Source organism: Palaemon carinicauda, chromosome 6, assembly GCF_036898095.1.
Source record: "Palaemon carinicauda isolate YSFRI2023 chromosome 6, ASM3689809v2, whole genome shotgun sequence".
NCBI classification, from domain to species: domain Eukaryota; kingdom Metazoa; phylum Arthropoda; class Malacostraca; order Decapoda; family Palaemonidae; genus Palaemon; species Palaemon carinicauda.
Genome location: NC_090730.1, coordinates 28,481,664 through 28,497,779, shown reverse-complemented (window position 1 = coordinate 28,497,779; position 16,116 = coordinate 28,481,664). Strand labels below are relative to the sequence as shown.

The 16,116-nt window shown below is 43.2% G+C and overlaps 1 protein-coding gene across 3 annotated transcripts in view; it reads left to right on the top strand.

The window, feature by feature from the left end:
• Nucleotides 1-16,116, top strand: part of LOC137642535 (general transcription factor 3C polypeptide 3) — a 139,986-nt gene that overhangs the window by 959 nt on the left and 122,911 nt on the right. For all 3 annotated transcript variants that reach the window (XM_068375169.1, XM_068375170.1, XM_068375168.1), the window contains exon 2: nucleotides 9,519-9,676. In XM_068375169.1, coding sequence (XP_068231270.1) covers nucleotides 9,674-9,676 — 3 coding nt within the window. In that variant the 5' untranslated portion in view covers nucleotides 9,519-9,673. The remainder of the gene's footprint in view (nucleotides 1-9,518; nucleotides 9,677-16,116) is intronic.

The following is a 16,116-nucleotide window of genomic DNA, read 5'->3' as shown; positions in this document are numbered from 1 at the left end:
GATTTGACTGAATTTAACCTTCATTTCAACCGCAAACAAACAGAACAACCAATTCGACTAACTTTAAGTAGCTGAAGTGGTTGCTGTTATTACGCTGATTGAAGGTGAAAACTGGTTAAATCACGTTACTTTCTACAGAAAAACATATATTTTCTATTAAAATGTTTAAATATAATGGCTCTTGTTACATATTTTCTGTTGAAATGTTTAGATATAATGAATCTTGTTCAAATTCTCTGTCACTTCACTCATCAAGAACGTATGTACTGCGAACGCTAACATTTGCAATGTTATGCAACGTTACCAATGTTACGTTGCCATTGCTAACGTTAGCAATGCTACTCTAATATTAGCATGTGTATTTTAAAGCATTTTCCCTATACTCTTCACACACTATATAAAAGGGTACAAGAGGGTACAGAACCTAACAAACCCACCTAACCTAACCTAGTAGTTCCCAGGTCACAATCCCTAGCTGGGGCAAGCCCCTGGACCCTCTTCCCAGGTTACAACCCCTAGATGGGGGCAAGCCCCCGGACCCCCTTCCTAGATCACAACCCCTACCCAAGGTTCTACCTGCAAATATATACAATTAAAGAAATTAATGACTAACTGTTATGACCGCGATGACGAAACTTATGGGTCACCGGGGTGTTGTGACTGTGACGTCTTAACTTCTTTGTATCCACATCGCCGTTTCTTCTTTATCTTAGCTTAGTACTGCACTTGGGATACTGTAAACGTTGGGCTATTACATTATGAGATTTAAGAAAATTATCAACATAGAAATTCACGAAATGTTTTCAAGTATGGATTACTGCAGTCGTTACAAGTTTCTATCTCCATCGTAAAATACGCAAAAAGACGTCACTTGAACTAACAAAGACCTGACTTGGACAAATGCTTCCATTGGAAAGGGTTTGTCGGAAGGTGGTGGTTGGGAAATATTAACCCCCCTGTGCAAACTTTCCATACGTAGGGGTTTGTGATTGGTTAACGGAAAAGCAACGGAGTCTAGAGAGTAAACATGAATGAACTAGAATGGGAAACTTGTCCAGAGCAAGTATTTATGTGAAATTGGGACGTGACAAGGTAATAATAAAATGTATAAAAGTAGTATAGAAAGATAAAATAGAGTGTATGATAAATAATATTTAATGGGAATATAAAATGAGGTGATTTTATAAGGTATCGGATAATAAAACAAGTAATACTGGGGTCAAATGTAATATAGCCTATATAGAAGGGTATTACATAAAAGGAATGGTATAGGTGTACTGGATCAAGTCATATACTTGAATAAAGTGGGTGAAGTCGAATAGTTAAATTTAGTGAGTAGCGAAGAAGAAATCCTATTGGTGGAGGAGGAGTCTATGCGCAGGGGGGAGGAGTTTCCTGCTATGTACAAACGAACGAACGAGAGCGACTACAACCGACCAATAGAATGACAAAATATAAATGAAAAATACTGCTAATGTTAGCATGTTGCGCTAACATTGCTAATGTTAGTTTGAGGAGCTCAATATTACCGTATTTTGTTTATTATACATCCAAGAAGGTAATGTATAGAGAAGAAAAGGCTAGTTATACCATTATATATCGTTTCCCCAGTATGTTTTCCCCACCCAAAACCCCGAGTTCCCACTGGGGGTCCCCCATTATCATTGGATATAGATATATATATATATATATATATATATATATATATATATATATATATATATATATATATATATATATATTTTCAATATTAATCTTACCCGATGATCATGTAGCTGTCAACTCTGTTGCCCGACAGAAATCTACGGTCGGGATACGCCAGCGATCGCTATACAGGTGGGGCTGTACACAACAGCGCCATCTGTGAGCAGGTACTCAAGTACTTCTTGTCAACAAGAACTCAATTTTTCCTCTGTCGTGCCTCCGGCTAGACCTACTTGGATACGCTGTTGATTCTGGAGTTATTGTTCACGATTTGGTGATGTATTTGCTCTAGAGTTTAGCCTTCGCTATTCAGGAAGCTTTATCTTTAGCTTAGCAAGCTTTTGGAATTAATTTGAATTAATTATGGTGACGAAGAGAGTATGGACTCTCTTTCACTTTTAAATGGCCGACCCTTCCCTTAGACGGAAGTGTTGGTGTCAAAGAGCGTATAGACTCTCTTTCACTTTTTATTTTATATCTCTCCGCCATTTATAGGCCTCTTCGATTAACTTTCCTTTAAAAAAAAAAAAAAAAAAAAAAAAAAAAAAAAAAAAAAAAAAAAAAAAAAAATATGCGACCTTTCCTAATAGTAGGCGGTCCTTACTTGGAACCGAAGTTAATTAACATTGAGCTCGTCATATCGTTTTTCCTGTTAAGAATTTATGCTATTTTAATTTTATGTTTTTGAAAGAATTTCTTTCATAAGTCTCGTACTGTTTTATAAGTTGAACTAACGTTTTGTTTAGTCTCCGCAGTTGTTGACGTTCAGAACGTTCAACTTGCGCTCTATCGTTACGATAGAGAGAGAGTATTCACGGTTTCACGTTGCAGTAAGAGTAAACCGATTCTAGCGTTTCGTTCATTCTTTCTTAGCTTAAATGGTTTTAATTCTAATAAAGGAACTTTTTATTTGGGAAACCTTTCAGTTTTTTTCCTTTAACAAATAATATATTTTAACGATATATATAATTGGGCTCATCTCTCAGGTTCTAAGTCAAGAGAGAGAGAGAGAGAGAGAGAGAGAGAGATAGAGACGGAGGGAGAGAGAGGAGGATAAACGTTTCGTTCAAGCGGGTAACGTTGTTCTCGTTTTTTTTTTGCTCTTCTCCCTAGTCGATAGAGGGGAAGAAGGTAAAACGTTTCTAGAGTTTTATTCTTGTTCCCAGGCTTTATGCGGTGAGAGATTTTAAACATAGTTTATTTGATCTAGTGTTTAGTCTCTTTTCCAGCCACTGAATTCTTTATCTTTCATTATGTTTTTCTGTTACATTGTAATACTGTTTTCGCAATTACTACCTTTTAATGAAGGATAGGATTGCGTGTTTCAGGTACAAACCACTTAAAGTTTCGAGTTCAGTGAAATAAGTGCAAACAGAAAATCAAAAGTGATAAAGTGATATGCGCAAAGTGTTACAGTGTTGCGTTCGAGGGTTCGTCTGTTCGTGCCAGTTGTTCACCTAGTCCGATACCTCTTACAAGCTCCCAAGCCCAGGGGAGAAGTAATGTCGAAGGACTTATGGGTTCCTCAGGCCTTGATCGACGAACAGACGTTTCCCTCTGCGGTTTCGGGTGTATCTACACACGTTGCCGACGTGATCACCCCACCCACACAAAGACGAGAGAGCCCATTTATTCCTTGTCTGCGGAAGAGGTTTCTCGCAGAAACCATGGACCAAATCTTGCATCTTTTAAGTGTAAGTCGGTCCCTTCCGCGCAAGTCCAACGGCCTAGGTGTAGCCACTGGGTCAGTTCGGACTCGCTGCAGTACGACAACTGCACACCTCCTAAGAGAGGCTAGGTGGTACCGCAACAGGCAGTAACTCCGTCTGTTGCCGCACCAGCTGTTTTAGACCCTTAGTCACAACGGACAGTAGCTCCGTTTGTTGTTGTTTTTCATAGACCCTAGTGGTCCATGCTGCAGACTATACAGTCTCAGCTTGCTCCTTCATGCAGGAGTATCATGCTGGAAGGTTGACAATGCAGCCTGTTTACCTACAACCCGCCGAGGTTGTGCGCTCAGCAGATACTGCTGCTGCCTGCTCCCACACCACACCTGTGAGAGCTCCTCCACCGATGCGCAGTCGACCCTGCCAGACGCATGTTCTTGCTGCACCATCTGCTAACATGCGTGAGCTGCCGCATCAGGAGTTGCCGGGTTCCAGCACTATGCGGCATTCTCCTCAGCCCATGCAGCATGCTCTGCAGACCTTACAGCATGCTCCGCATACCATGCAGCATGAGCCGCATACCATGCAGCATGAGCCGCATATCATGCAGCATGAGCCGCATGCCTTACCTCATGCTCTGCATACCATACCGCATGCTCTGCATACCTTACAGCATGTTCTGCATACCTTACAGCATGCTCTGCATTCCTTACAGCATGCTCTGCATACCTTACAGCATGCTCTGCATACCTTACAGCATGCTCTGCATACCTTACAGCATGCTCTGCATACCATACCGCATGCTCCTCAACCCACCGCAGCCCCTCCCACGCACCAGCACTTTGCTTTTGTTGTTGCCAGCTCCCACACTCCGACTGCGGAGAAGGTTGACGATGCACCCGTGGGCCTACACCTCCCACGGTTGTGCGCCCGGCATGGCTTCATGCTCTCACACTCTTGTTGTGAGAGCTCCTCCACCCATGCACAGTCAACCCTGCCAGATGTATGATGACTCCCACACACAGAGCACTCCGTTGCCGTGCGGGAGCTACCACAAGCTGCCGTGTTTTGACACGGTGTGTCAGCCTCCGCAACACACTGTGGTTACCGCCACTCGCCAGCAGCAAACTAGTCAGGCAGGAGTTGAGGCTTCCCCACACATCTTTGGTTGTTGCCAACTCACAAACTGTCATGCAGTTACATGACGTTGCCTTCTGGTCTGCTACTTATACACCAGTGCTGTATGTCCTCACACTCCTGTTGTGGTTGACAGTTCAGTTTTTGACAGTTCACAGACTGTCAAGCAGTTTCATAACGTTGCCTTCTGGTCTGCTGCTTTTGCACCAGTGAAACCCTCACTGAGAGAACTTAGCTTTTCTCGGATATGGTTCCTGTAGATGAGAAAGTGCTGTTCTCCCTCCTTCTGATATTCCCTTGAGGACTCTGTCATTTGGAGAGGAGCCTTAAGCTGCTTAGCCTCCTATGGACTTTTATTTAAGCATAACATGCTTCCAGGGAGGGTAAATGGTTCCGCTTCAGTCGCTAACCCCGTCTGTTGCCACACCTGCTCCCATAGACCTTGAGCTTTGTTGCAAGACATGCAGTCCAAGCTTAGTCCTTGATAGAGGATTTTTTTTTTTTTTTTTTACGGAGTCAGTGTGTCACTGGGAAGACGTTCAACAACCAGCAGAGGTGACTTGTTGTGACGCAGTGCGGCAACCTCAGCAACCCGATAAGGAGTTGTCTGTACTACCCAGACAGTCTAGACAGTTTCGGGTTGTCGCTGTACTTCCTCGCTTCCCCATGGTTGACAGTTCACAGACTGTGCAGCAGTACCATGATCTTGTGTCTGGCTCCTTCAGACGACTGGCTTTTAAGAGCTCCCACAAGTCGTCGCTGTCTGGAGAATCTCAGATGGACTATGGATCTGACCAAGGAACTGGGCCTCCTGGTCAATTTAGAGAAGTCCCAGCTCGTCCCATCCCAGACCATTGTCTACCTGGGTATGGAGATTCAGAGTCGAGTTTTTCGGGCTTTTCCGTCGGCCCCAAGGATCAACCAAGCCCTAGAATGCATCCAGAGCATGCTGAGAAGGAACCGATGCTCAGTCAGGCAGTGGATGAGTCTAACAGGGACACTTTCATCGCTGGCCCTGTTCATCGAGTTAGGGAGACTCCACCTCCGCCCCCTTCAGTATCATCTAGCTGCTCACTGGATAAAGGACATGACGCTAGAGACGGTCTCAGTTCCTGTTTCCGAAGAGATGAGGTCTACTCTAACGTGGTGGAAGAACAGCTTTCTTCTCAAGGAAGGTCTACCTTTGGCTGTTCAGAACCCCGACCGCCGTCTCTTCTCGGACGCATCAGACACGGGCTGGGGTGCGACACTGGACGGACAGGAATGCTCGGGAACATGGAATCAGGAGCAAAGGACACTTCACATCAATTGCAAGGAGTTGTTGGCGGTTCATCTGGCCTTGATAAACTTCAAGTCCCTCCAGCTAAACAAGGTGGTGGAGGTGGACTCCGACAACACCACAGCCTTGGCTTACATCTCCAAGCAGGGAGGGACTCATTCGAGGAAGTTGTTCTAGATCGCAAGGGACCTCCTCATCTGGTCAAAAGATCGAAAGCTCACGCTGGTAACGAGGTTCATTCAGGGCGATATGAATGTCATGGCAGATCGCCTCAGCCGGAAAGGTCAGGTCATCCCCACAGAGTGGACCCTTCACAAGAATGTTTGCAGCAGACTTTGGGCCCTGTGGGGTCAGCCAACCATAGATCTGTTCGCTACCTCGATGACCTAGAGGCTCCCGTTGTATTGTTCTCCGATTCCAGACCCAGCAGCAGTTCACGTGGATGCTTTTCTGCTGGATTGGTCCCATCTCGACCTGTATGCATTCCCGCCGTTCAAGATTGTCAACAGGGTACTTCAGAAGTTCGCCTCTCACAAAGGGACACGGCTGACGTTGGTTGCTCCCCTCTGGCCCGCGAGAGAATGGTTCACAGAGGTACTGCAATGGCTGGTCGACATTCCCAGGACTCTTCCTCTAAGAGTGGACCTTCTACGTCAACCTCACGTAAAGAAGGTACACCCAAACCTCCACACTCTTCGTCTGACTGCCTTCAGACTATCGAAAGACTCTCAAGAGCTAGAGGCTTTTCGAAGGAGGCAGCCAGAGCGATTGCCAGAGCAAGGAGGACATCCACTCTCAGAGTCTATCAGTCTAAATTGGAAGTCTTCCGAAGCTGGTGCAAGGCCAATGCAGTTTCCTCAACCAGTACCACTGTAACCCAGATTGCTGACTTCCTGTTACATCTAAGGAACGTATGATCCCTTTCAGCTCCTACGATCAAGGGTTACAGAAGTATGTTGGCAGCGGTTTTCCGCCACAGAGGCTTGGATCTTTCCACCAACAAAGATCTACAGGACCTCCTTAGGTCTTTTGAGACCTCAAAGGAACGTCGGTTGTCCACTCCAGGCTGGAATCTAGACGTGGTGCTAAGGTTCCTTATGTCATCAAGATTTGAACCTCTCCAATCAGCCTCTTTTAAGGACCTCACATTAAAAACTCTTTTCCTCGTGTGCTTGGCAACAGCTAAAAGAGTAAGTGAGATCCACGCCTTTAGCAGGAACATAGTCTTCACATCTGAAACGGCTACATGTTCCTTGCAGCTCGGTTTTTTGCTAAAAACGAGCTTCCTTCACGTCCTTGGCCTAAGTCGTTCGAGATCCCAAGCCTGTCCAACTTGGTGGGGAACGAACTGGAGAGAGTACTTTGCCCAGTTAGAGCTCTTAGGTACTATCTAAAAAGGTCAAAACCTTTACGAGGACAATCAGAAGCCTTATGGTGTGCTATCAAGAAGCCTTCTCTTCCAATGTCTAAGAACTCAGTTTCTTACTACATCAGGCTTCTGATTAGGGAAGCACATTCTCATCTGAAGGAAGAAGACCTTGCTTTGCTGAAGGTAAGGACACATGAAGTGAGAGCTGTGGCTACTTCAGTGGCCTTCAAACAGAACCGTTCTCTGCAGAGTGTTATGGATGCAACCTATTGGAGAAGCAAGTCAGTGTTCGCATCATTCTATCTCAAAGATGTCCAGTCTCTTTACGAGAACTGCTACACCCTGGGACCATTCGTAGCAGCGAGTGCAGTAGTAGGTGAGGGCTCAGCCACTACATTCCCATAATCCCATAACCTTTTTAACCTTTCTCTTGAATACTTTTTATGGGTTGTACGGTCGGCTAAGAAGCCTTCCGCATCCTTGTTGATTTGGCGGGTGGTCAATTCTTTCTTGAGAAGCGCCGAGGTTAGAGGTTGTGATGAGGTCCTTTAGTATGGGTTGCAGCCCTTTATACTTCAGCACCTAAGAGTCGTTCAGCATCCTAAGAGGACCGCTACGCTCAGTAAGGAAGACGTACTTAATAAAGGCAGAGTAATGGTTCAAGTCGTCTTCCTTACCAGGTACTTATTTATTTTATGTTATTTTTGAATAACTAATAAAATGAAATACGGGATACTTAGCTTCTTTGTTAACATGTATGCTGGTCTCCACCCACCACCCTGGGTGTGAATCAGCTACATGATAATCGGGTAAGATTAATATTGAAAAATGTTATTTTCATTAGTAAAATAAATTTTTGAATATACTTACCCGATGATCATGAATTTAAGGACCCGCCCTTCCTCCCCATAGAGAACCAGTGGACCGAGGAGAAAATTGAGTTCTTGTTGACAAGAAGTACTTGAGTACCTGCTCACAGATGGCGCTGTTGTGTACAGCCCCACCTGTATAGCGATCGCTGGCATATCCCAACCGTAGATTTCTGTCGGGCAACAGAGTTGACAGCTACATGATCATCGGGTAAGTATATTCAAAAATTTATTTTACTAATGAAAATAATATTTTCTGAAACTATTTATTTGCGACGGGAACGAGTGTCTTTTTCGAAGAAAGCTGAATTTTTTCTTTAGAAAAAGGTAGTTTTTTCCCTAGGTTACATTGCCCTGTAATACAGTACAATAATACCCCAAAAAAGGATTGGGGTGTATGTTTGATGACGGCCCTGCCCTATAACTCCCTTATTTTCAACCATATTGTTAAGAATATGGAAGTCTAATGGGGGTCACAGCAGGGCGTTAGCCCCCTTGTTAGGTGAGTAGGTAAGGGCACGGCTTATAGGTTAGGTTAGGTTGGGTGGCGTTTTCTGCAAGCAGGAGGTCCTGTCTGTCACTATACAAAGGCTCCCATACCCTGGTGAGAGGGGCTACCCTGAAAGGTACACTCGGAGTTACACTCCGAAACCATAATCTCCCACATTTTGCCAAACCAGCGGGTTGTAGTTAGGAAAGGGGGAGAGGGTGATAAGGGTTAAATGTGTGTGTAGGCTTATCTATTTAAATGTTTAGACAAAATTTTGACAGCTTGTTACACTAATAATAGTACACTATAATACAATATTAGTTCATACATTGGAACATACGTAATGAATAGATTTCAAAGACAGTACAGTATGCAAATTTGAACCCATATCCTATTGTTTGCATCCTCAATTAAAGTAGATATAGATTTTAATTTAAAGATACTGTTTTGCTCCTATCACTTTCATCTTTACACTTAAGACTTTTGATGGGTAAGTAATTACTTTGCAACTCTGAGTTGCGTAAATGCTGGTTCTATCAAAGATAGCGGTAAAGCCGAATAGTTATGACTACTGTATAGGGTATTAATTTCCATGTCCATTGAGTATCAAGGGTGAGGAAGTGGTGGATAGATGATGTTGAGAATAAAACTTCAGTTGGTTTAGATTTATAGTGAGAAGGAAAGAAAAAATTCAATCAGAAAAGCAACAAAAGTAATATGGATATGACTAATAGAAAAAGGAAAAAGTGGATAGATGTAAACCTTGGACCTGATGGGTGGTCAGGCAAAATATGCATAGGATAGAGCGGAGTGGGGGAATTCATCGTACGTCCAACCCCACAAGGCAAAAATCTAATGTAAGAAGAGTTTAAGGTGATTAGAGTAAACTCCAAACACTTTGCTTAACCTCAATTAAAACAATGTAATTGTACCAGAAATATTCATCAGTATTTTATTTTTATAATCAAGGATTTACCTGAATTCTTATGTATGTCTATTTCAGAACAGGAAATACGTCTGTCACCAAGTGTTGATTATCTACATTGTCTCGGAAAGGAAATACATGAAAAAGGACAAAGCTTCAGTATTTATATTGGTTCCTATTTTGGACCAGTGACATTCATTAGAGAAAAGTAGAAGACTGCAAAATCTGTTAAGATGGTAAGTGTATCTGATGCATTATTGTTTCTAGTTTCATTTGTTATTTTAATTCTGTTCAATATGTGTTCTTATGCATAGCAAACCTTTCTGCTTTATTATGGATATCCTCCCACCATAGCAGGCTCAGTTTGCTGAATGGAAGCCTCCATTGTTCCTTCAGCTCTTAGATTAGTCTGATGTGCTGCGCTCCTCGCTTTCATGGATTACTTTATCTACCCATCGGATATGTTTGTGTATAATGTGTGTTTTCCTTGGTAAAGAAGCATAAGTTAAAGATGCAAAAGTGACTAGGGAGAGGCTAATCCTGAGGCAAGTGTATGTATTTAACCTTTTATTTACACTCATGAACTTTGTGTAGTTTGTTGGTGCCACATGCATCTTCCTATTCCAAGTGTAGTAGTTGGTCTTCTTAATGGGAGAGGTTTAGGAAGAAGACAAAGAGAGTGAAGGGGACTTCTCTAAGGTCATTAGCAGGTATATTCCTTTAGAATTGCTGAAGGAGATTTTTTTTGCACTTTCCTTCCACTCTCTCAACTTACCCCCTTGTGGTGGCCCCTCACATTCTTCGGGGTTTCCACCATTGGGTACCACGATTGAAAATTTCTTGGCACATGGTCCGGTAGGTGTGGGAGGAGATTATCCTCTCGGGGAAATCATTCCCCACGTGCAGTAGACAAACATTGCCTGCCTGTCATTGACATTCTCTGGAGATCATGTGGTCTCATTTAAATTTGGTTATCCCTCATGACATGTGACTTTACAGTCTGTGGTAACTCTGCAAGTTCAATGCATCCTCTACCAGGGATTCTACATGTTTCTGGTCCTTTACCTAAGAGTGTTTCAGTGTTATTTTTTTTAAAGTAATTCCATGGAAGCTATGTTATCATGACAATGACCTTGACTGTGCACGTTGCAGATAGGATGAGCACTAAAGGGAGAAGAGGAAGCAAGTGCACTCTCTCTCCTCTTCTTGGTCTCGTTTCTCTTCATATTCCTCCGTATCTTCCTGTCTCGTTCTCCACCACTCAAGAGGAAAAATTCTTGTGGCAAGGCCTGTTGTGAGAATTCCCTCTAACCAGTCAGCCATGATTTGTCCCTTTTTAGGGTTGAGTCATGAAACCTCCCAAGATATCAGCTTCTTGCAAGGGTTCCTTTTCTAATGGAGGTCGAGAAAGTCAGATTCCCTCAATTTACCTAGCTCCATAGTTAGGGTAACTGTAGAAAGTTTGTATTCTCCTCCCACCTTTTATTGTAGTGGTCAGGCTACTCTATTCTCCCTTCAGTCCTTCTCGGAAGGAAGAGAACGCTAGTACTATAGATATCGCTTTGCATCGCTCTTGTGGTTTTGACCAGGGTTCTCATCCATGCTCTTGCTCCTCAGAGCGTCAATGATCTTGCCCTCCTTCCCAGGAACATGTATGCATTCCACCTCCAAATGGTTGTGGTTGTTGTTGTGATCCTTGGTGACATTGAAGTTAATGTAACCCTGTCCTGTGTATAACTGTTCTTGAAAGTCTCATGCATCCATGTTCTCCTTCCAGGGCTCTATCTAGTTCATAATTGACTCAATTTGAACACTGGACCAGTGATAGATTAATCTCTGCAGGATTGGTCGTGAGATGTTCACCATAGAATCAGTTGTATCGTGATCGGTCACCGTGTCATTGTCCTCCTCATGACCCCTGGGTTACTGTGGATGCTCCAACAACCTTGTACATGCACCTGTCATCTGATCCCCCATCATCGCCAGTCCATGTGCTGGGAAGTTTGCGTGTGCTCATGTGATCAAGAACAGGAACAAATGATCACCCAGGACTTCTCTCAGCACTCTTATTAGCACCAAGATGCCCTATTGCACGCTTGTGGGATTGGTGACCGGTACTCACGCATCATGCTTGCGTGTTGCCCTGTACTGTGCTTTTCATTGTGCTCTTCAGAGGCTAGACTGCAGAGTACTTCATCAGTCTCTTGGGGCTTGAGGGCCAAGAGTAGTTCTGATTTTGAAGGGGAATCCTATCACCGATTGTCCCCCCTTCAACTTCTTCAGGTTATGCTCTCAGTTCCATTTTCAGTTCAGATTGTGCATACTCTCAGAGCAAAAAATTGTTTCTCAAGGTGCGTGTCTAAACCTCTTCCTATGTAAGGGAGGAGGAGTCTCTGGCTTTCAACATCCTAATGGCACCCGACTCTGGTCCAGTACCAAGGGATGCAGAGAATCCTGAGACTGAGTGTTCATTCGTCGACATTCTTGCACTCATCCGTGAGGAAAATAAACTTGAATAGGCTATCATGGCTTTTGTAAAATACAGTAGTGTATGATGGTCAGTGATCAACACTTTGGTCCTCTCAAGTATCCAAGGCGATTTCATTCATGGAGAATCATTTGATTCAAGTCATTTTAGATAAGCGTAGTTCCCACTTACTGATGCCGTCTCAATACTCATCAGCCAGTTCCAAGGCATACTTTGAAGAGCATGGATGTAGATACTTATGTGAAAGCAGCATTGCTGTGGCTCAAAGAATGTAGATATAGGCGTAAACGGTGATTTTGGGTACATGAAATTATAGGCAAAATCCCTGAATTTGGGTACATGAAATTATAGGCAAAATCCCTGAATTTGGGATCTTTGGACATTTATTCCCAAATTTGGGTACTGACCCAGAGAAATTTTATGATTTCATTAGTATGACCACAGAGCAGGTAAAGATGTTAGTTGAATTAGTTTGAACCTCCAGAAGAAGGCAGAATACTTATTATTGCCCTTCAACTGAAACTGAAGAAAGTGAAAAAAACTGTTGACTCTCCTGTTGATTTTATTTCTGTAGCAGTAACATCCTTAAAGCGGCTAAAGCATCTCAATCTCTGTGTTGAGAATCTTTAGAATCATAAATAGCCTGTCATTCTTTAACTAAATTGATGAAGATGTTCGCTATCATAGTGCTCTTTCCTTATCTAATTTGCTTTGATATATAAAGAAATGGGTCTGAGCCAATCAATGAATCAATTCCAGGAATCAGTAGGATTTAAATCCATTCCATTTACTTGGTAGAAATGCTTATATTGAAATTAGTGTGGTGAATCAAGATGAATCATGAATTGTATTGATTCTTTATGAATGGAATTGAATCAATTTGCTTGCTGGAAACTCAGCCTAAGATCTTACTTGATTTGCCATGATCAGCACTTGCTCGCAGGGTCTTGGACAGAGAGAATTCTCAGACCTCCAGTGTTGGGTGCTATGGCCCTCTTTCCTCAAAGGGATATACTGTAGAGGCAATGATGGAGAAGTGGAGGAAGGCTAGCTATGACTTCCTAATCCATCGTGTAGTTACCTTCAAGGGTCCAGGCTCTTTCAAGGCAGCTGCGGTGAGACCCCCAGTATCCTTCACACCTTCAGGATTGGCTTTGAAGAAAACTCCAGCTGCCTCCAAACACCGATCAGGACCTTGAGCTACTACTTCCTCTAAGAAAGGTGTGGACAATGCTCCACCATCTAGGTTGGATCCAAGTCAGGGCTCAGCCAAGCAGGTTACTGGTTCGCCTGGATTTGGTATACTTGTGTCTCCTGTGGGTGCCTCAGTTACTGCCATAATAGAAGAGACTTTGATCCACTCCCTCTGCAGTCGGCTCACTCAAGGTACTGCCCTTCCAGGTAGTGTTGGCCTGCCATCTGCTTCCTTTCTGCTCCAGTCTGTGAATTCGGCTGTAAATTTAGGGTAGTCTGACATCTCCTGAGGAGGGATATCAGTGAACGTCGGTAATTATATATATATATATATATATATATATATATATATACAGTATATATATATATATATATATATATATATATATATATATATATATATATATATATATATATTTTTTTTCTGTAAAAAAATTGATTTTTTTTTCTATGCCTTTGAGTCATCCATACAATTAGGGTAACTCATGTATACACTACTGGAGTACTATATCTTGGTGGTGCAGTAGCAATACAGTAGTGGTATTTTTCTACTCTCAAATAGACAAAGAATATATGTGATGTCTCAAATTTTTCAGGCCACAAATTTGTAGATTACCTCTACATAAGTTGGAGCAAATGCTTTTTTGTTGACCAGGCGGACATGAGTCTTTTTATAGTTTATTTATGACATATTTGTTTTTGTTGTTGTTAATAGTTTATATATGACATGTCTGTTTTGACGTTGTTACTTATTTTAGAATGATTTATTGTTAATTTGTTCTCTTCATTTATTTATTTCCTTATTTCCTTTCCTCACTGGGCTATTTTTCCCTGTTGGAGCCCCTGGGCTTATAGCATCTTGCTTTTCCAACTAGGGTTGTAGCTTGGATAGTAATAATAATAATGATAATAATAATACAATCTTAATTCGCTCCGGGACCTGGTTCGTATGTTTAAACGTTCGTATGTTGGAGTGAATATTCCCATAAGAATACACTGTAATTTGTATAATTCGTTCTACAGCCCAAAAACCTATGATAAGTCCTTAATAAATTACTACACATAAATACACATAACATTATATAATAGAGATGTAAAAAAGAATAATTATAAAATAATGATAAATAAAAAAGGGGTTTTTATTGTCACTATACGTTAGAGACAGGCCAACACAGTGTAGGCTTTGCTACGCAGGAGGGAGACGTACAGTCGGTGAGGAGGTAGAGATGGTGACTGCGATAATGTACCATAACTTACTCTAACTTATACTACGTGAACTTTAATCTAACTTAGCTTAATTCTTTTTTTTTTTTTTTTTTTATGTTTTATATTTTTTTACATTTTTTTTTTATTTTCTATTTTCAATATTAATCTTACCCGATGATCATGTAGCTGTCAACTCCGTTGCCCGACAGAAATCTACGGTCGGGATACGCCAGCGATCGCTTATACAGGTGGGGGTGTACTCACCAGCGCCATCTGTGGTCAGGTACTCCAGTACTTCTTGTCAACAAGACCTCAATTTTTCCTCTGTCGTGCCACCGGCAAGACCTACATGGATACGCTGTTGATTTTGGAGTCTTTTGTTCACGATTTGGTGAAGTATTTGCTCTGAAATTTAGCCTTCGCTGTACAGGAAGCTTTAGCCTTAGCTTAGCAAGCTTTTGGTATTAATTTGATTCATTGGTTAACGATCTTTGCTTTACTTTGGAATTCCCCCTTTGACTACTTCTAGAATTCAAGATGTCTGACACTTCCCAAGTTCCTAAATATAGGCGATGTAGTGTTAGTGCTTGTAATAGGCGTGATCCTCACACCGTATGTTCCAATTGTAGGGGAAAATCCTGTCAATTGGAAGATCGATGTGGGGAATGTGCTGGGCTTTCGGAATTCGATTTTAATGAATTCCTCAGATATACTCGTAGGTTAGAGAAGGAGAGAGATAGGAGGAGTTCTTCTCGCTCTTTGGTTATTTCCTCTCCCCATGCCCCTCAACCTTTTCCTTCCCCTGTGGAGGTGACCCCCGAACCTGCTACGAGTGCTCAGCCTGCAATGGCTGATATGTTGCGTGCCATTCAGGCTCTCGGTGATAAGGTGGAGTCGTTGGTTAGTGACCGCAATCAGCTCTTGGCGGATGTCAGAGAGCTGAAAGCGAAGAGTGCAGTGGGAAGTGTTAGTGCTAGTGCTGTGCATAGTGTCAGTGTCAGTGTTGCGCATGAGGATACATCTGTGCGTGCCAGTCGTCCTCCCAGTCCGGGACCTCTTGCAAGCTCCCAAGCCCAGGGGAGAAGCAATGTCGAAGGACCAAAGGGTTCGGCGGGCCTTGATCGGCGCACAGATGTATCCTCAGTGGTTGCGGACGTATCTGCTAAGGATCGTCCCTTCCACTCCCAGACGAATGAGCCCTTACATTCCTCGTCTGTGGAAGAGGTTTCCAGGAGGAAACGGTGGACTAAGGTCTCACGACCGCTTAAGCGTAAAGTCCCTTCAGAGCTAGTCCAACGGCCCAGGTGTAGCCACTGGGTCAGTTCGGACTCGCCGCAGTCATCGGATGACTGCACACCTCCCAAGAGAGGTAGAGTGGTCCCTCAACAGGCCTCTGCTCCAACCACAGTAGACCCTAAGTGGTCCATGCTGCAGACTATGCAGTCTCAGCTTGCGGCTTTTATGCAGGATTATCAGGCAGAGAAGGTTAACATCCCTCCTCCTGTGAGAGCTCCTCCTCAGTGGCGCAGTCCTCAGCCCATGCAGCATGCTCTGCAGACCTTACAGCATGAGCCGCATTCCATGCAGCATGAGCCTCATACCATGCAGCATGAGCCTCATCCCATGCAGCATGAGCCTCATACCATGCAGCATGAGCCTCATCCCATGCAGCATGAGCCGCATGTCATGCAGCATGAGCCGCTTACCATGCAACATGAGCCGCATCCCATGCAGCATGAGCCGCATGCCTCACAGCATGCTCTGCATACCACCGCAGACCCTCCCTCA